This window comes from Danio rerio, chromosome 8 (genome assembly GCF_049306965.1).
Source record: "Danio rerio strain Tuebingen ecotype United States chromosome 8, GRCz12tu, whole genome shotgun sequence".
In the NCBI taxonomy this organism is placed as follows: domain Eukaryota; kingdom Metazoa; phylum Chordata; class Actinopteri; order Cypriniformes; family Danionidae; genus Danio; species Danio rerio.
The window spans coordinates 21888809-21910802 of NC_133183.1; the positions used below are offsets into that span (position 1 = coordinate 21888809).

At 36.4% G+C, this 21994-nt stretch overlaps 1 protein-coding gene across 3 annotated transcripts in view; it reads left to right on the forward strand.

The window, feature by feature from the left end:
* Positions 1 to 21994, forward strand: part of fcho1 (FCH and mu domain containing endocytic adaptor 1) — a 72920-nt gene that overhangs the window by 19500 nt on the left and 31426 nt on the right. For all 3 annotated transcript variants that reach the window (XR_012383555.1, NM_001423857.1, XM_021478402.3), the window contains exons 2-4: positions 1653 to 1705; positions 17593 to 17684; positions 21325 to 21399. Coding sequence is in view for 2 of the 3 variants with exons in the window: in NM_001423857.1 (NP_001410786.1) it covers positions 1673 to 1705; positions 17593 to 17684; positions 21325 to 21399 (200 nt within the window). In the remaining variant the exon portion in view is untranslated. The remainder of the gene's footprint in view (positions 1 to 1652; positions 1706 to 17592; positions 17685 to 21324; positions 21400 to 21994) is intronic.

A 21994-nucleotide genomic window follows, 5' to 3' on the forward strand; every position in this document is an offset into this window, starting at 1 on the left:
TAAAGAACCTAGTCCTTTATACTATGAAAAAAATTTTTTTTTTCACTGACCACTAAAAGTTTCTTTGGGTAACCAAAATGGTTCCTCTTTCTTCTGGAGCATTTATTTCTGTGTGTACAAGCTGGAAATCTTTTTTTCTCAATTAAAAAACTCTCCAGGATTTTTGATGGATTTCCAATGGAATGCGGAATGAACCACCAACTAAGCACTTAATTTAGACTGTTTTAAAAAGGGATTTCCTTAATATTTTGATATTTTTGAACCCTCAGATTTCAGATATTCAAGTAGTTGTGTCTCAGCCAAATATCTATCTTAACAAACTTTACATCTACAGAAATCTTCACAAGAACTTAATTTAAGTGTGTACTTCATGGTCAATTGTGCTCTTCAGTAAGGTGTACCGACATGAAGGCCATGCTTGTGTTCCCACTGAAATGCCTTTTCCTTCTTTCATCAGTAGGTTCAGGGTCTTCTCAGTTGCTTTGATCAAATATTTTATACCCTATTGTGTATTTTCGTACATCTACAAAGGTTTTTTAAACAGCACATTTTAGACTTATGAGCAAAGCTGCCAGCCGTGAACTCTTACTGCCCTCTTGTTTTTACAAACCTTCTAATGTAATAAAACAATCTTTTCAGTAACTCTTGTTATTGTGAAAGCTGTTTTGATTTGACCAAATTAGCTGCAATGTGTAATTTAAGCATACGTAAAAGTCTTGATATATAGTTTCCAATGCTTAATTGGGTTTCACATAATTTTATATCCTAATATAAAATGAGTGACTTGATGAAAGCAAAGCTAAATGCTAGAAATAGAGCCAGATTTCGAAAATATATTTTTTTAAGCTCACAATTGCAAGAAATGGTTACACTTCTGATAAAACATTCAGAAATGCAAGAGAAAACTCGTTTATATGAATATATTCATTCATTTTCTTGTCGGCTTAGTCCCTTTATCAATCTGGTGTCGCCACAGCGGAATGAACCGCTAACTTATCCAGCAAGTTTTTACGCAGCAGATGCCCTTTCAGCCACAACCCATCTCTGGGAAACATCCACACATACTGTACACACACACTCATACACTACGGACAATTTAGCCTACCCAATTCACCTGTACCACATGTCTTTGGACCGTGTGGGAAACCGGAGTACCCGGAGGAAACCCACGCGAACGCAGGGAGAACATGCAAACTCCACAAAGATGCGCCAACTGAGCCGAGGATCGACCCAGCGACCTTCTTGCTGTGAGGCAAACGAGCTACCCACTGCGCCACTGCGTCGCCTATATAAATACATATGATTTTAAAAAATATATGTTTGTATATAAATATATATATATATATATATATATATATATATATATATATATATATATATATATATATATATATATATATATATATATATATATATATATATATGTGTGTGTGTGTGTGTGTGTGTGTGTGTGTGTGTGTGTGTACAGTATATGTATCTCTCTCTCTCTCTCTCTCTCTATATATATATATATATATATATATATATATGTATATGTATATGTGTGTATGTATATGTGTGTGTGTGTGTGTGTGTTATATAAATCAAGATTTGTTGAGAACAAAAACTAAAGATAATATTTAGGCTATAACTTTATTTTTTCTCTCTTTCAGAACACTCTAGGAACCTCTAAATGGAGATGGCATATTTCAAGAACAATTTTTGGGTAGGTGTCCCATTTCCTTTCTTTTGCAGTGGTGGTTTTTATGCTTTGTAGCAGTACAGTAAGAGCAAATGTTTACTCAGCATATGTTTTATAAAGTTGCTTTGTAAGCAGACTGTTACAGTCACATCAATGAAAGTACAGTATGGAGGAGAGATGAAAAAACAAACAGAGTAAGAGTGCAAAAGCAGTAGGCCAGGGCTTTGTCAGCCGTCCCATGAGGACAGCCGCGCTCTGCACTTTCCACACACCTGGCAGGGCTATTTCAGGTGCGTCCTACTTTTAATACCTAACCTGGCCCTCAGAAAGAACCAAAGAGAAGAGAGAGAAGAATCGAGCCAGAACATTCAGGAACTACTTCTCCTGAATGCAGGCCACATTACAGTACAACAGCCTTCAGGACTGCACCAAATGGGAAAAATCTCAAATTGTGATATTTAATTTTTCTGCTATATATATATACAGTTGAAGCCAGAATTATTAGTCCCCTTAGAATTTTTTTCTTCTTGAAATATTTCCCAAATGATGTTTAACAGAGCAAGATAATTTTCACAGTATGTCTGATAATATTCTGTCTTCTGAAGAAAGTCTTATTTATTTTATTTTGGCTAAAATAAAAGCAGTTACTAATTTTTTTCAGTTATTAAAAGCCATTTTAAGGTCAAAATTAATAGCCTCTTTAAGCTATATATTTTTTCGATAGTCTGCAGAACAAACCATCGTTATACAATAACTTGCCTAATTACCCTAACCTGCGTAGTTAATCTAGTTAAGCCTTTAAATGTCACTTTAAGTTGTATAGAATTAATAGAAGTAATAATTCAAGGGGCTATTAACTCTGACTTCAGCTGTATATATTGTAATGTAAATATAATTTCACCATGTTTCTTGAATAGCTATTTGGAAAGAATTTATTTATTTAGATTTAGATGATTCTGCAGGGAAGTGAATCTTTCATAAAATACAATAAACAAAACAGTAGAGCAAAGATACAACAAAATAAACAGTGCTTATGGTTTTCAGGGGAGCCTAACAATATTCAGGTAGAGAAATTGAATGATCACATGTAAAATAACAATCTGTAGTCCTCATTTTATACATAATTCAATAAAATCAATCATTAAAAAAAGTTACTAACAATACAATCTATTGTACCTGAGTGCTTTAAACTCTCTTGATATGCTCACACAGACACAGGCCATAAAACACATGCAGACGATAAACTTTTACTCCATTATAGTCAAACTCTATTGCGACTCCACAAATCCCATGTGTTCTGATCTGTGGTGCTGAGCAGAAATAATCCTGACCCGACATTGCACATCCTGCAGTATTGCAGTTTCGCACATTGTGATATCGATGCTAAAACGATCTATGGTATAGGCCTGCTTCCTACCAGATAAAGACCTCCATATGTTAGAGAAACTCACAACATCTGGTGTCAGATCAGGTTTTTTTTTTTTTTTTTTTTGAGGCTCTTGTGTAGTGAAGTGTCAAGTGTCTAAAGCCAAACTACCCTTCTTTCATTTGTAGTCTTGACTGAGGTTTTTGTTTCTGAGTTCCTCTGCCGGCTTGATTGCAGTATTGCTGACCGGTTTTGGCCAGGTCATGTGTTCGTCTGGCTTTGTGTGTCGCAGGACTGGGGTGCATGCAGAGACCTCCTCTATTGTGTTCCTGCACAAAGCTGGTGTAAAACACTCCCTCAGATTCACTCAGAGCTATTATTCGCTCTGGACCCCCCCATCGCTCATGCAGATATATGCAGATGCTCTGGGGTTAATTTCCCAAAAGCATCATTGAGCAACCATGCTCACAAGTTTCGTTATTACCAACATTGTTCAGCGATTTGATTTATCCTAAATCCACTGTTCCAATGAGGCAAACTTGTTTGGTTGGAACTACCTCTCTCACCCTGTGGTTCAAAGTGTAGTTTCTTCTTAATCAGTGGTGCCCAATGTTTTTTTTTTTTTATTAAGGGCCAAAATCCAAGTTTGAGTGCGAGCTGTGGGCTGAAAGTTGTCGTGGGTAATTTCCTGATTTATTTCATATTTAAAAACAGGGCTTGACATTAACATTTTTGATAAGCAGCCACTGTGGCTAGTAGATGTCCAACATTACTAGCCACCCGCCATTTTCACTAGCCACAATTTTATTGTTGGGAAAATATATTTTATACACATAAATATGACTTTGACATGCAAAAATCTCCACATTTATTTCACGTTTTGTGTGTCGTAAATGAGCTCATGGGTCATGGTTTCATATTACAATTAGTTTTTTATTTGACATAATTTTCAGAGCTAATTTCCAAATGAAGCATTTACCAAATTTATCTCTGACCACACAAAGCATAAACAATTAATTATTTCTTAGCCACAAATTTTAAATGTGTCTAAACAAGCAAAATATAGTTGTATACTATACTTTTTGTTTAACAAAATGTGTGCACAGTAATCTGTCCTGGCTAAAGGTCCCAAATCACCAGTTAACTACACATAAATGGGGAGTTAATCTCCCATTAAAGCAATGTTATTGAAAAAAAAAGATAATTAAACCATATTAATGCAAAAGAAAGCAGGTAAAAAACTTACCGTGTGATAATGTAAGGATGATCACACACACGGTTAACGTTAGACATAAATAATCGTTTCAAAGAATGGTTAAAGCAACTGGTGCTGCTTACAAAAAGACAAATCTGGAGCTCTTGAAAGCATCAAGACTGTGGGTGCATGTTCATCACTTTTTGTCTATTTCTTTTTGAAAGAGAACCGATCACATCAGTTGTGTTTCTAGACACAGTTGCTTCACGCATTGAAACGGGAGTGCGCACACGTTTTAAACAGAAAGGCACATCACCTCAGCTGTTAGCGTAAGTGATTATCCTCTCATTCGGTATTCACCTGCTTTCTGTTGCTTGCGTGGACACAATTATTTTTGTCAGTCGTGTTGCTTCTCAATTCTAAGATCGCCTTTGCATGCATATTGGACCATCCTTATTGTCGAACCCTGCTTTTAAGAATTATTATCCGGAAAAAAATATTTTCAACGAGCCAAAGTGGCTAGTCGGAGTGTCTGTTTTACCCGCCACCGCTAAAATCTTTAGCGTGTGTTATTGTCAAGCCCTGTTTGAAAAAATTACTTTTACAGTATTTACTAATGCATTGTAATTTTTTTTTAATATGTATATTTTTTTAACAAACGTATTACAATAAAACCATTAACAAAATTCCATTTATAGAACAATAGAGTTCAATGCTAAATACACTTGTCATGCTGAACCACCCTTTGCCTTGATTTGCACGCTGATGTCTTCTGCTTTGTCCCCTATTCATTGTGACAGTATGTATATTTTTAAAAATCTGGTTCATTTACAACATTTAATTGAAACATTTAATTTCAGTTGGCTTTTTTGTAGCTCAGCAATAAAGCTAATCAACAATAAGTTACACAAACAATAGAAAGGAGAACCTCTGTTAGAGGCATTTCCCAACCCTTCCCAATCATTTTCCCTCTGGCAGGCCAAATCAAAGGATACAAAAGGCCAACTTCAGTCCGTGGGCCCTAGTTTGGGCATCTCTGTTCTTAATGTAATGACACACGTGCTTAAAAAGAACTGAACTGAAGCAGTTTTAATTTACTAGAACTACACCAGAATTCTACACTCAAGGCTTCCACAACTCTTGAAAGTACTTGAATTTCAGACATAAAATTGGAAAGTACTTAAAGAAATTTAAAAATACTAAATACATTTAAATCTTGTACAAGAACTTTGACAAATAATCCACATTTTATTTATATTTTAGAAACCACATGTGACTATTTCCGGTATTGAATTCAACAATTTTTATTAAAGTTTCTGAATATGACGTTTCTGAAAATGACGTCTCAAAACATAATCATTACTCTGATATTTTATTGTTAATATTAAGTATAAGTGAAGTGTTAAATACAGTAACAGTGGCACTACATAGTACTGTATGCTGCGGTGTGGTGTTTTACTTTACTGTATTGCATTCTAAAGACCGTGTGCGTGTGTGTGCGTGCGTGTGTGTGCGTGCGTGCGTGTGTGCGCGTGTATGTGTGTGTGTGTGTGTGCGTGTGTGTGTGTGCGTGTGTGTGTGTGCGTGCGTGCGTGTGTGTGCGTGCGTGTGTGTGCGTGCGTGTGTGTGCGTGTGTGTGTGTGCGTGCGTGCGTGCCTGCGTGTGTGCCTGCTTGCGTGTGTGTGTGTGTGTTTGAGATATTTTAGTCCTAACTATATGTGTTTATACTGTATTTGTTGTGTGTTCTGCTCTGACTGTTTCTCCAGTGCTGAATGAAAACACCTGTGTGAAATGACTGAGGTGACACATTTGGGTAATTACTGAAAATGCATGATTAATTAAGTCTCAGTGAGGGAATTCACTATCGCAGTGATTAAGCACATTCTTTATTTAGCTCATACGTCTTCATCTTCACCCCTGTCTTCAATCTGCTTTGTCCTCAGATGGAGAACGGGGCGTTCAGATGTTGTCTCATAACAAAGACTTCATTTAACTGGTTAATTAGTTCATTTAGTGTCACTTTTATGGTTCTGTTTCAGTTTTAGAGCTTAGATGTGGGTTTTAACAGTTTCACATTAAAAGTGTTCATGGAGCTTTGAAAGATGAAGGTTTATTAGGTGTGGAAAATGGTTTAATGCAAGGCTGTTTTCTTATATTTGCCTGCGAAAATGACTTTGGCCACTTCAGAGAAAGAAAATGTCAACTTACATTGTGCAATTAGAAAATAACTTATTATATTAAGTGGAAAACATCTAATTTTATTCTGCAGTACATTAGCATATGTCCTGATTAAAATTTAAAACTTATTCTAATAAAAAAATATGGATATTATACATCTTTAGCTTCTTTGGCAGAATACTCTATAATGCCAAGGAGGTTAATAATAGTTTATAATCAAACATCTTATTTACAGCAAGAATCATATTTAAAGGCTATATTTACAGATCATAGTTCATCTCTAAAAATACTACACTGCAAAAAATGCTTTTTTTATTTAGATTTGAACAAAGGCTCATTCTGAAAACGTAGCCCCACAATGACAGTAAATAAAATTTTGCTAGATATTTTTTAAGACACTTTTATACAGATTAAGGTGACATTTAAAGGCTTAACTAAGTTAATTAGGTTAACTGGGCAGGTTAGGGTAATTAGGCAAGTTATTGTATAACGATGGTTTGTTCTGCAGACTATCGAAACAAAAATAACTTAAAGGGGCTCATAATTTTGAAATTAAAATGTTTTCTAAAATATTAAAAACTGCTTTTATACTAGCCAAAATAAAAAATAAGACTTTTTCCAGAAGAATAAATATTATCAGGCATACTGTGAAAATTTCCTTGCTCTGTTAAACATAATGTGGGAAATATTTTAAAATAATAAAAAGGGGGCTAATAACTCTGACTTCAACTATAAATTTCTGGAGATTGAAAATTATGAACCCAGAAGTACGTATGGAAGCATTTAATCTTTTAAATGAATGCTATGGGGTGGTATGATGCTGTTTATTTTCACGCTTACCAGCTGACCACTTACAGTACCTCCGTGTGAACAGCTTTCTCGCTGCTTCCAGTTTGTCCAGTCAGCTCGCCATGTACATCGGCGGATTTGATACAAAGAGTAGTTGACTGTGACAACGGGGGGATCAAGTCGGATGAAGAACAATTCCAGAAGGCGGGTATGACAAAAACAGAATCCAAAAAATAAAATAAACAAGTAAATGTGGTAAAATTTAAAAGCAAAGTAAAGTCAGGCTGCCGCGAAGGCTTTTCTTTTACTGGATTGCTTTTTAAACCTGTCGGTTGGGTTTAGGCAAATGGCACTCGTGAGAGCATACACGGTGCTCTCTGGTGGATTTGCGAAAACAAAAACTGCAAAAAAAACAAACAAAAAAAAAACATACCTCCTGGAGTGTACTTGGGTCTCTCTAGAAATGTATATAGGGCTAGGTAGTTAGAATGAGCGTGGAGTGATTTTTTTTTGCCTTGTTTCTAGTCCAGATATCTAAAAATTCTTAAATCAAAAAACATTTTCTAGAAAAGAAAAACTTATCATCTTGTTTTAGGTCAGAAGTGAGTTTTTCTTAAAACAAGCTAAATAATCTGCCAGTGGGGTAGGAAAATAAGAGAATGTCAAAAGGAAATAAAATATATATTGCACATTGGCAGATTATGTTGCTTGTTTTAAGGAAAAACTTCATTTTGGCACATTTGTTAAACGAACTTAAATAAATAAATAAATAATTAATTAAAATCATGAATTTCTATTATTTAAACCATATTACAAATGAGAGACATGCCTTTACAAGATAATAATTCAGTCATTTGTTACCGGATTATACTTCTACTTAGTAATACTGTCCTTTCAGCTCCTGAGTGATTTAAACAGTAATATGCCCCTGTTCATTTGTGTTTTTGGTGATAGGCTGATATTGTAAGCCACATGTCATGGCGTTGCATGGTGGGTGCTGACTTCTTACATTTGAAAGTGCTGCTCTTTCATTTTTATATACAGTATAAATGTATATATATATATTTTGTTTCTCTGAGAGGACATACTGTAAATGAGAGAATTCCTCAACTAAACGCAGTCCTGTCTGCATTTCCCATTTCAAGACAAACCTCACTAAGACCGTATATTTGTCTTATTGTCCTGCTCCACTGATTTAATCAAGACTTGTCCAGATAAAGATAAAAGAGAGGAGGATGATGTGCTTCAGGTCAGTCTTTCTTCCTTTCTCTCTCTCACCTGAGAGCTAATGCCGTTATTCATCAGCGGTGACAGGATTGGGCCATGTCTCTCTCTCTCTCTCTTTGTGTGCGTTTCTAAAAATAATGCACAGTCAGCAGTTAAGGTCCTTTAACACAACTGCGTCCTTGCAGGGATTGCTGGGCAATATAGGCAAACAAGTATTCAAAATACACATTTGTCAGCATCCATAATCACATAGTAGCTACTGTATACTTGCCGCTTATTTTCAGAGCCATGATGGACACTAGTGAAAAGGTTTTTTGAGGGCTTTCCATGAACTTGTGTTGTGTGTTCAGCGGGTCTCACATGATAGCCTCTTTGCCCTGGGCATCATGGCACTGGAACGGCCTGCAATCATCCACTTACAAACTCCTCGAGACATGACTCATTCATCAAACTCTGTATTAGTCTTTCTTCCATGCTGGTAAAGTCATCATCTCTGCGTGTGTGTTTACAGCATGCTTAATTACAATCAAGTGAGACTGGTTAGTTCTGTAGGCTAACACAGGCTGGCTTTGTGTAGCGGTCGTTAGAAGACACTGAAGTTGAAATGACTTTTCCTGAATACATTTAAAAACATTTTAGATAATATAGTTCAGTCTAACAGAAACAGAAATTAGGTATGCCATAGGTTTATTACACGCTCTCTGAACATTTTGCACCAGTACTGTGGCAAGTCAGGAAATATGTGGCTGTTTTCACAGAAAACAATATCTCCTATTTTCAAGAAAGTTTTTTTTTTTTAGAAACATTTATTTACAGAATTACAATTTTTTGTTAGACATTATTTATTGTAAACTGAAATGATCAAGATTGAATGTATGACTTTTCAGGAATGTTTACCTCTGAAAGACTTTTTTAAATATCTTCAAATTCAGCATTTTATTGATTCTCTATTAAAGCAAAACCAATTTCGTTTTAAATTACCAGAACTGGAAGAAATCGCTGTCAGTAAGTTTTTTTTAAGGGATTATTTCTAAATTCTATGCCTTGTTAGTTTACACTGATTCCCCAGTTTATGATTTCTTAAAACCACTATGGGAATGGGATTAAAAGTTCTGTTTAATCCTGAAGATTGGTCCAAGATCTGTGATGGTACTTTTACCAAAATGTACCTCAATTTCCTTTCATGAACAAAATTTTAAGTTTTTCCACTTGATTTATTTCACACCTGTTCGTCTGCATAAAATGTTCCCAGCTTGTTGTGACCTCTGTTTTAAGTGCAACATTTGTAAGGGTGCATTTTTTCATGTATTTTGGTCCTGTGTTCACATCCAACCTTTTTGGAATGGGGTTCCTTCTACAATCCAGGAGATAATTTGAAAACGTTTTATTTTCTCCCCATCGCTTTTTTGTTGAATGACATTCCCGTAGACCTTTTTGACTCAGAGCTCAAATCTCTGTTTACAACACTTACATTTGTGGCTAAGAAATGTATATTACTAAAATAGTCTACGAGCTGCACGGTGAGGCAGTGGGTCGCACGTTCGCCTCACAGCAAGAAGGTCGCTGGTTTGAGCCTCGGCTAGATCAGTTGGCATTTCAGTGTTTGCACGTTCTCCCAGTGTTCGCGTGGGTTTTCTCTATAGGTGCTCCAGTTTCCCCCACAATTCCAAAAGACGTGGTATAGGTGAATTGGGTAGGCTAAATTGTCCGTATTGTATGTGAAAGAGGGAAAACATTATTTTACTTGATGGATTGGTTATATTTCCGCAAGATGACAATGTTGCAGTTTAGCTAAATGAATTTACGCCTCCTCTTGAAGTGACGTGCGATGCATTAAAACGCAGCCACGCTTCATTCTCGAAATGTATAGTTTGTCTAAAGTGATGTATACAAACTATATAGTATACTATGAGCAGGGATACAATCAGTAAACGCAGTCATAACTCCATAGTCAAAAGCATCATTTTGTGTCTGCCGACTTGTTCAATTGCAGGAGTTCCATTGGCATAATAACATCTGGCCAATGAGTGATGTGGATTTTGTCAGATGACTGCATTTTGGTTCTTTTCAACTGGTTCGGACCAAAGCAATAAGTGTGATGTGAAAACCCAAAGACGGCAGAAAATGCTACAATGTATCATTTGTTGTCCTTGGTCTGGACCCAATGAATCGAACTACAGATGTGAAAGCACCCTTAAGTTCAGTTTTAAGCGGTTTATTTTATTTTTAAGATCTGAGGAGATCTGCTGCTGCTTTCAGTGCTATGGCAAAAAATGCCAAGTAAAATGTCATTCAAACTCACATTATTAGCATTTAACACTGAATAAAGTACATGAGGTGTACCTGAGGTGATCAGTTTATCCTGTTGATTAGCTGCAAGAAAAATAAGCTTTTTAATATATAAATTTTAGAATTGGTTAGAACAAAAATTTCTCTTAATATGGAGAATAGTCCTTCTATCTTGTGCCGTTGTTTTTATATAGAACCCCCTCGTTTCAGCAGGGTGTTTTCACACCTCTACTTTGGAAAAAGCCAGAAAAGTGGGCATGTCCAGCTCTGTTTAGGAGGGAGTGTCTGAGGAATAAAAGAGGCATGGTGTGGGAGTGTCTATTTGGGCACGCGACTGTGTTTACATGGGCATCTGTAGTCAAATTATTTGCCAAATTATTAAATGGTGGACTTTAACTGTCTTTCATTCAGAGAATTCATTCATGTCCCTCGCGACAAACGAGATATTTGATTCGAGGAACTGCTCTAAGCGTGCATTTTTCATGCAATGTTTGATACCGCACAGCGAAAGAGAGAAAAAAAAACTCAACATTTCCCGATAACTTAGATGCACACGGCAGGTAGCGTCAGAAAGCCGCGTGTGTTATTCCGGTCACAAAATGCGGTAGAAATCCTACACGAGGTTAAAGTTTGGTTGTAGTGCTAACATGTTTAAACTCTGTGCAATAGTTTGTTCGATACGAACAAACTGAATAAACAAAGAGCACTGGTCGCTCACTTACCAAATCTGTAGAGACAGGACAATCACCAGCAACTAGAGCCGCGTCTTTATTAAGAGGGGAGTAAAAGCGAATCCGGATCTCAGCGTTTGCAGATGAGAACAGCTCTCAGGTAAACAATAATCCTCCTTAGACACGTAAGTTATTGTTGTCGCGCATCGCGTACACTGTTAATCCACACGTGAGTCTGAGCTCTCACAGAGAGAAAATGAAAACAAAACTTAACTGCAGCAAACTATAAAAGCAACACTTCACGCTTGTTTTGCCAACACAACGTGGCGTCTTTGTCGTCTAAACACTGTGACAGTAATGAATATTAATGAAGTTGCACATCAGAGCGCGCTGATTGGTTTGAACCAAGCCTTACTCATGCATTAATGCAACACACTGTAAGACGTAATAAGACTCACTCTGGCACAGACGTCTGCACGCTGGAATACAGGCTATTATGTCATGACCGTGACGCAGCTTCAAAAATTCTTTTCAAACCGGAAGTACGGATTTTCTTGAAATAACGCAAAAACAACCAATTTACACTTTTTAGTGAAATATAGGTGTCTTAATAGTGTTTTTAGCAGTGTGGGACACATATACGACTGTCAACAGCTTAAAAAATGTATTTTGGTGTTTCGTGACCCTTTAAGGCTCAATCGTCAGACTCGCTCCTCAGTCCAGCAACCTGCCCTTGCATTTGCTTTGATCCAGGAATGCAATACCTTATTTGACCACTGGGTGTCAAACTTACATACTGCACCTTTAATCATAGTTTAACATTTACTAATACATTATTAAAATTAAAATTCATGCTACAAGTTAATTCGTGTGAACTAACTGAAGCTGTTAAGTAGCTAACATTAACTAACATAATTAATACTATAATAAATGCATTCTTAATTATTTGTTCATGTTAGCAATTGCATTAACTTACATAAACTAATACAACCTTATTGTAAAGTTACCATGAAGATGGCAAACCGATCGCTTTTTGTCATTCAGGGGAAAATGACACCTTCAGATCAAACTGCGTTTTCAACAGATTGGGATTGTTATGACCAAGGAAGACCTGAGCCCCTCACTGACACACATACATACACATACCTGTCACCTTACACACTGAGCTGTCATGTGTCTTCCAATCTCTCACAGTTACCAGGGGAACCCAGTCGCTTCAGCAACCGTATCTTGCTGGAAGACACGTTAATAAAGCACTCTTGAGATCCTGCTTAAACACCGGCAGCCTCGCTTAATGTCATCAGAGCCGTCAGTCAAACACAAAGCCTTTTCTGTCTGAGCTATCACGCTAGATAAAGTGACTGGCAGATACTGCTGTATGCTTTGCAAATGAACTTCAGGGAAAAGCTCTGAAAGGGCAGACATATTTTGGACGTTAGCAGATGGGCTGTCACTCTATTTGCTTTTAGCACCAAATTCTGACTATTGGGTGGAAAAGACCAGTTTCAGACTTATTTACCATCACATGCATGTAAAAAAAAAAGAGAGAGAAGAGAAAAAGAAGCAAAAGAGAGAGGCAGCTTTAAAAGTGGTGCTGTTGTACCTGTTCTGTGTGGGTAGAAGAGAGAGAATCATGGGAGATCAGCTTTCCAGAGGGGTCAGGTTTCAGCAAGAGCACTGGCCACACAACAAACATCAGCTGTTGTTTTTCTGTTCGTTTCAACATTGAGATGCTTGCATGCTGGTTTCAAACTGGTCAACTTAGTTTTTGGTTTGTAGCCTCACTTCTTTATACAGCAGCTCACTGTGAAAACATACAGCATAAAGGGTTAAAACTAAATGCCACAAGGGTTCCTGGGTAACTTATGTCTAATTTGGATATAGATCAGCTACAAAGACTTCATGGTGGTAAACTACACATTTTCAGCAGCTTCTTTAATAAAGTGTTAAACCAGACCAACCGACTTAGAAACAAACCACAAAAAAAACTATATTGTAATCAAAGCAAGCTGATTGGTTAGTTTGGATTAGTGAACTATAAATTTGGCCAAAATCTATTCTGAAAACAGCTTTGCATTTTTTTTCCCAGAGCAATAATAATTACTATCAAACATTATTACCGTGGTAATTTAGGGTAACAATAAACCAGAAATTCTTGTTTTGAACTATAATAATTTCATTAATCTAATATTTAAAGACTCAATTAAAGGATCGCAGTGCAGTAATTACAGAACAAAGTAATTCAATGACCTTAAAAGTTTTTATACTATTATACCATGCTTCAAACCACAAGGTTTTTACTAGGCATGGTATAATAACCGGTTTTAAGGTTTACAGGGGTTTTGGAAATGCCAAGGTTTCAAAATCTATTATACCATTTCAAGATACAGTTGAAGTCAGAATTATTAGCCCCTTTTTTATTTATTTTTTTTAAATTTTTATATTTCCTAAATGATGTTTAACTGAGGGCAACTCAGTGGCGCAGTAGGTAGTGCTGTCATCTCACAGCAAGATGGTCGCTGGGTCTCTGGTTCGAGCCTTGGTTCAGTTAGCGTTTCTGTGTGGAGTTTGCATGTTGTCCCTGCGTTCGCGTGGGTTTCCTCCGGGTGCTCTGGTTTCCCCCACAGTCCAAACACATGCGCTACAGGTGAATTAGGTAGGCTAAATTGTCCGTAGTGTATGAGTGTGTGTGAATGAGTGTGTGTGGATGTTTCCCAGAGATGGGTTGCAGCTGGAAGGGCATCCGCTCTGTAAAAACGTGCATGCGTGCGCGTGTGCATGTGCGTGTGTGTCAGTGTCCGGATGACTGTCAGCTGTGGCAGGAGGGATTAGAGCAATGACTTCTAGGATTTGTAGTTCGGTTCAGTGGCAAAATTGTAGGACTCAAGCGATCTGCAACTGCTCATAACAATTTTCAATGCGTAAAGGTCAGAATAAATATATTGTTTCATTTTACATAAATATACTCTGTATTTTGTGCTGAATGATGACAGAAGATTATTTTAGCCATATTTCGAATGTTATATTTACAAAAGGTTTTTGTAACATTGAAGTGGACAATTTTTTTTGCATTTACTGTATGCTTTTTTTATGGAATAAAGCATCTATTTTGTAAATTTAATGCAGACATCAAAATGGGACTGATTTTTTTTTCCATTAATCGTTTGGTTACACTTCTACAATAAGGTTTCGTTAATAAATATTAGTTAATGTATTTCCTAACATGAACTAAGAATGAATAACACTTGCAATTATTAATGATAGCTCAACTTTTACTAATAAATTATTAAAATCCAAATGCATGCATGTTAACACTAGTTAATGCAGTGTGAGTTAACATGAAATTTTTAATACCATTCACTGATGTTTGCAAAGATAAATACATACTGTAATACATTTTTTATTCATTGTTTGTTCGTGTTAGTAAATAGATTACCTAACACTGACTAACCTTACTTTGGCGTAAAGTATTACCTATCATGATGTTTACATTTAATATAATAGAAATGAAGAATTTATTTTATTGTATTCATTGATTTTTATCTTTAGTAACAAATGCTGTAGCGTGTCTGTGTTGTACTGAATGTCAATCGACATCATGTCCGGGATGCTTGAAGATGCCCTAGCAGAAAGACTAAAGTCCAAGTTTCAGTCCTGGAGCTAGGGAAGGTTGAGAAACTCAATCCTCATTCCCTTCTGTTAAGTTTCATTCCCTTAAATTTCTTTTGTTTGCATGTTTGTTTTCAGACGTATCACAAAATGGTCTCATACACTGTAAAAAAAATCCTGTTCCACACCGATTTCTGTTTGGGTTACATGAAGGAATTAAGTTAACTTATTAGTTTATAGAAATTGAAGTGGATTGAACATAACACAAAAGGCCCCCCCCCTCCCCCCCCCCCAAAAAAAAAACCTCAAGAATTGTGTTGTTTAAGCTCTATTTAAGTAAGTAGTTCTGGTAGTATATGACTGGTTTATGTCGGAAAAGGTAGAGTAATAACAACTGAATTTCTATCATTGGGTGAAGTGTCCCTTAAAGGTGCACTAAAATGTGTCAAATAACATTAGCAATGCTTGTACTAGACATCAACTGACCTGCGTAGAATAAATAGAACCAGTAGGAAACAAGCTTTGTTGTGTTGTGAACGCTGGGAGTTTTGTCAGTCCTTCGTTTACCTGGGAAGTTCTTTCAGTGGTGTGGAGGTATTTATGGTCATGGACTGCCCTGTTTCTGTCATCTCGCTCTCATTTGTTGACATTTTTCTGTTTGCTAAAAGAAAGGGGTTATTTTTAGACTTGCTAACTTGGACTGCAGGATGTGTTACTTTGTTCCAAAGGTTATCATCTGGGGATCTCCCTACTGGGCCTTGGCCTTTGAGGGAAGTCTGGCAGAAGTGTTTTGCTGTTGCTCACGTGGCGTTTCTCACACACACTGCTGCGCTATTTTTTGTTGCTGTATTTTTCACTACACTCTGCTAAATGTTGAAGTGTGCATGTATTGTAAAAACCTCAGTCAGCTTTATTGAAATGCTTTACCAAATCACTCTTGCTAGTTGCCAGTAGTTGAAAAAACGCATTGATATTTTTTTACTTTGAATATTTTTTCAAACTTAACTTTCTGTAAATGACAGAATGTTGTGTTTGGTGGGCAATATAAGAAACACATTTGGCTTGTGTTATGTCTTTGATTTGATTTAATTTAATTTACCATATGCAAAATATAAACCAAAACACAATGTCAGGCTATTATTTCTGCATTTACTAAAAACAAATAGTAAAAACAACAGGTGTATTTTTCCATTGATATATGGTCAATTTTGAACTGAAATGAATATGTTCCTTCCTGGTTAATTTTAGTTCTCCCGGACATCTTTTTGTGGTTTGAAAATAAAATAAAAAATGTCAAAGTTTGTTTATATATGCTGACATTCTGTACTGCAGGAGCTGTCTGCAATTCAAAGGCCTGCTTTAAAGAAACTAGAAAGATTTGATCTAATATTTCACTCATGATAGTCTATTTCTAAATGCATTTCACACTTTCCACAAAGCTCTTTAACCGCGGTGAAATTATACCTTTCACTATAAAGCTAAACTGCCAGTAGGTGGTCAAAAATTATTGCCTTACTGATTAGGTCTTTAGATTATTTAGGTAAATTTATTCAATTCATTCAAAATTAGTCATTTATATGGACACAAAGCAAGTTTTGAATCATTCATTTGAATGATTCATTAAAAAATTTACATTTGTTCAGTTTCAAATAACTTTGCTTTATAAAACTTAAAGGATAAACAAGAATTCGCCATCCCGATCTCATGAGGATACGTAATGATTTTTCATATTGTCAGAAAAGTGGCTAATTTGTACAAATTCAAATGCCCTTTGTGACCCAAAACCCCACCCTTACCCTACATATCATTAGGGGATGAGCAGATTTTCTTAAAATATGAATGAGATTTTAGCTAGAAGGTTATTATTGCTCAAATGGAAGGAAAATTTCCTCCAACCTTTAAGCAATGGCTTATTGAACTTTTACACCACCCGACCTCAGAAAAAATATGATATACTGTAAGACGTTGTACTGATATGTTTTTTCTCACTTGGAAACCTGTTTTAGTTCACATAGAGAAGATGGACCCATTTTGTTTGTTTGTTGTGTAAGAAAATAAAAAAAAGCTAAAAGCTATTTGTACTACATGTTTCACATCTATATATATATATATATATATATATATATATATATATATATATATATATATATATATATATATATATATATATATATATATATATATATATGTGTGTGTGATATATTGAACAATAACATGTTCAATAAAAACACTTTTGAGAAAAAAAAATATATGTATGAATAAGATGTACAAATTAATGTGGATAAGCCACTAAATCAAAAAAGTTACTAATTGCCATGAGATTTTACACATTTTTTGCCCTGCATCTTAAATGTGGGGGGACATTTTTTTTAATATTGCGGTCCTCATTAATTTTAGACCCTATCAGAGGCTGACTATATGAAAGTGAAATGGTTGAACACAGGTATTTTGTCCCACCACCAACAGCTCAACGTTCCAAGTTCCTCATGCTATTTTTATTTTAACACTTAGTATTTGTATGTGACGATGATTCATTTTTTTCACACACTTCAGGAATGTACCTTATGTTGTTTGTGTCTGCTCTCAGGGGGAGAAGAATGCAGGTTTTGACGTTCTCTACCACAACATGAAGCATGGACAGATCGCCACCAAAGAGCTGGCTGAGTTTGTGCGCGAAAGGTGAGGCGTTGTTTTGGGAGGAGTTGTCATGGTGACAGGGAGGATGGGTGATAAGTGGTGCTAACGGGAATGTGACGTGGAATTCGTCACTCACTTTTTTTTTTTAACTCTGCTGTAGTCTTTGGACTTAAATTAATGTTTATTTATTGCACACAGTAGTCAATAGTTGAAGTGGATTAAAACATGCATCAAATATATCCTAAAACTATTAAACAACACCCATTCTTGTCTAAGGACAATTTTTTTTTCAATTTAGTGGACTATGTTCCACTTCAGATGTTGTTACTGTATATGCATAGTTACACTGTTACTTTACGTGTTCTTCTTTGATCTTTTGTATTTATTGTACATCATCTTGTCTGATCAAATATAATTATTAGAAATACTTAAACTACTGTACACTGCTTATTCATTTTCCTTCGGCTCAGTCCCTTTATTCATCAGGGGTTGCCACAGTGGAATGAACCGCTAACTTATCCAGCATATGTTTTACACAGGGGATTCCCTTCCAGCTGCAATCCAGTACTGGGAAACATCCATACACTCTCATTTACACACACACACACACGCACACACACACACACGCACTCCACACAGAAGTACCAACTGACCCAGTCGGGACTCGAACCAGCAACTTCTTAATGTGAGGCAACAGTGCTAACCACTGAGCCACCGTGTCCCCCATACTGCTTCTTTACAACAGCTTATTAAAATAAAGGTTAATGAGTGATTACACATTTGTTCTATATTTAAATTTTAACATTAATACTTAATAATACAGAATTTTATACTTATTTCATGTTTTTTTTTAAGTTACATCAAAATGGTTAAAATTAAAACACAAAAATGTTGCATAACATTGCATAAGAGTTGCATGACGCATTCAAATGATATATAATAATTTAATCATTATACAATTCTTTGTGATGTTAAATTATGATATTGTGATGTTTTGTCTCATTTGATCATACAAACTTTTGATTTTATATTTTCGGTATATGACTGCTATTGTCATGTTTTTATGATATACAGTGCATGCGGAAAATATTAATAGCTCTTTTTCCACAATTTTTTTAATGTTACAGCCTTATTCCAAAATAGATTAAATTCATTTATTTCCTCTAAATTCTACACACAATAGCCCATAATGGCAATGTGAAAAAAGAGTTTTTGAAATTGTTGCAAATTTATAAAAAAAAAACAAAAACCTGAAAAATCACATGTACATCAGTATTCACAGCTTTTGCTCAATACTTTGTTGATGCTTCTTTGGCAGCAATTACAGCCTCAAGTCATGTTGAATATGATGCCACAAACTTGGCACACCTGTCTTAAGGAACTTTTGCTCATTCCTCTTTGCAATACCTCTCAAGCTTTATCAGGTTGGATGGGAAGCAACGGTGTACAGCCATTTTCAGATCTCTCCAGAGATGTTCAATAGGATTTAAATCTGGTCTCTTGCTGGGCCACTCAAGGACATTCACCGAGCTGTTGTGAAGCCACTCAATTGATATTTTGGTGGTGTGCTTTGGGTCATCGTCCAGCTGGAAGATGAACCGTCGCTCCAGTCTGAGGTCAAGAGCACTCTGAAGCAGGTTTTCATTCAGGATGTCTCTGTACATTGCTGCATTCATCTTTCCCTCTATCCTGACTAGTCTTCCTGTTCCTGCTGCTAAAAAACATCCCCAGAGCATGATGCTGCCGCCACCATGCTTCACTGTAGGGATGTTATTAGCCTGGTGATGAGTTGTGCCTGGTTTTCTCCATACGTAACATCTGGTAAATTCAAGTTCAAGGCTGGCTGCTATTTGCTCTTTACTAAGAAGTGGCTTCCGTCTGGACCATACAGACCTGATAGGTGGATTGCTGCACAGATGGTTATTCTACTGTAAGGTTCTCCTCTCTCCACAGAAAAACGCTGGAGCTCAGACAGAATGACCATCAGGTTATTGATCACCTCCCTGACTAAAGCCCTTCTCCCTGAAGAGTTCTGGTGGTTTTTAACCTTTTCCACTCACGTATGATGGAGGCCACTGATCTCATTGGAACTATCAGAGACAATCCTGTCTTGGAGGTCTACAGACAATTCCTTTGTCTTCATGCTTGGTTTGTGCTTTGACATGCACTGTCAACCCTGGGTCCTTATATAGACAGGTGTATGCTTTTTCAAATCATGCCCAATCAGCTGAATTTACCACAGATAAACTCAAATTAAGCTGCAGAAACATCTCAAGAATGATCAGTGGAAACTGAAAATGTACCTGAGCTCAATTTAGACCTTCACTGCAATCCTTAGGTACATGTGATTTTTCAGGTTTTTATTTTTAATAACTTTGCAACAATTAAAAAAATATTTTTTCACATTGTCATTATGGGGTATTGAGTGTACAATGTTGAGGAAATAAATCAATTAAATCAATTTCGGAATAAGGGAAAAACAAAAAACCTGGGAAAATATTTTTCTGATGCACTGTATGCTACAGTAAATTATTATATTATGTTGTATTTTATCGCACTGTATTTAATATAATGTTACATCATAAGCTGTTACATAGCATGCTATTGCAATGTCTTCTTATTTGACCTTGTTAAAGTTTTTGTGTAATATTCAGCTGCTGGTTTTTTCCACACCACGGTGCTGTCTTTCATCCCACAACACCACTGTGTCAAAACACACAAACCTGACAGAAGCAGAGCAGTAAAAAAGTACTCGCTGTCCTCTCAGCAGTCTTCCTGTACATGCAGAGGATAAAACCTTTCCACTTACAGCACATGTGGGATGTGTGAACATTCCTTTCAGTCAGCAGAAGACACCGGAGTTAATTGCAGTAATTAAAATAAAAACTCCGTAACAACTCTCTCATTTTGCTAGAACAGAGACTATTTAGAGCTTCGCCAAGCCTCCTGCCAACATTCATAGTCTCTTCTATCTGTTATGAGCTGGATGCAGGCAGCCTCCGTCATGGACTGGAGAATTAAATTGTATTTCTTTTTTCCTGTGTTAGAAATGTGTCCAGGAAAACCCTGGAGGAGAGTGCTGAGAAATTGTCAGAGACAAATGCGTCTCTGATAAAAGCAGAGCTTGTGCAATAAATTACATAAATCAGTTTTCTAAGGCCATTTGGTATCCACTCAGGACACTGTGCCTCAAAGTGGCTGCTTTCCTTGAAAAAGATGGCTTGCCTTTCCATTGTGTCGTCACAACAGAAAGCAGATTTAACTTATCACAATCCAATAAGATGTTTTACAAGAGATAAGGCCAACAATACAGTCTAGTACTGGAAGAAAATGATAACATCCTTTTTCCTATCAGCAGAAACTCTGAAATCCGAACAACAAACTTGGTTGATAGAGAATGAATGCTTTTTTCACTGTTATCAATTGGTGGCTTTCACAAATGATTGCTTATATATTATGTATGAGTACATTTAGGTATAGACTGTGGGTGTTACTTTTTTATCCCCCAATACACTGTCTACCATTGCCAACATAAAACTTAGCAACTAGAACTGAAGAACTTTTTCCGAACCAGGAGCATTAATATTGGTTCTCCGTCAGTTTAGTGCAAAAGAGTTTTTTCTTTTGTGTAAGCAAACAATGTATCTGCTAATGCTCTTGTGCACTTGTGTTTGTATTTAAGGGCAGCCATTGAGGAGACTTACTCAAAGTCCATGAGCAAACTGGCCAAGATGGCCAGCAATGGAAGCCCTCTGGGGTGAGTGACATCATTACTGTTATCATGATCCCTGTTCCATCCCATTCTGTTCATATCTCACAATATCCTGCAATTCTGTATCATCCTGGTTTTCAAAGTTAACACTTCTTCACTATTCACTATCTTATAAAAAATATGACATTTTGTTCAAGCAGATACCCATGTAGAGTGGATATAGATTTTCAGGTATTATGGTTGACAATTACCGTCTAAGTACATGTCATCTAGAGAGATCTTATCTTATCTTTCTTTTCATTCATTCATTTTTCTTGTCGGCGTAGTCCCTTTATTATTCCGGGGTTGGCACAGCTGAATGAACCGCCAACTTATCCAGCACATTTTTACTCAGCGGATGCCCTTTCAGCTGGAACCCATTTCTGGGGAACACTTATTCACACACACTCATACACTACGGACAATTTAGCCTACCCAATTCACCTGTACTGCATGTCTTTGGACTGTGGGGGAAACCGGAGCACCCAGATGAAACCCACGCGAACTCATCTTTCTTTTATTAAACTTGATAAATTTTCCAGTGTTTTGAGCCATTTTGAGTGTTTTTTGACTTACAGTAATCTCTGATTGGCTATTTCAA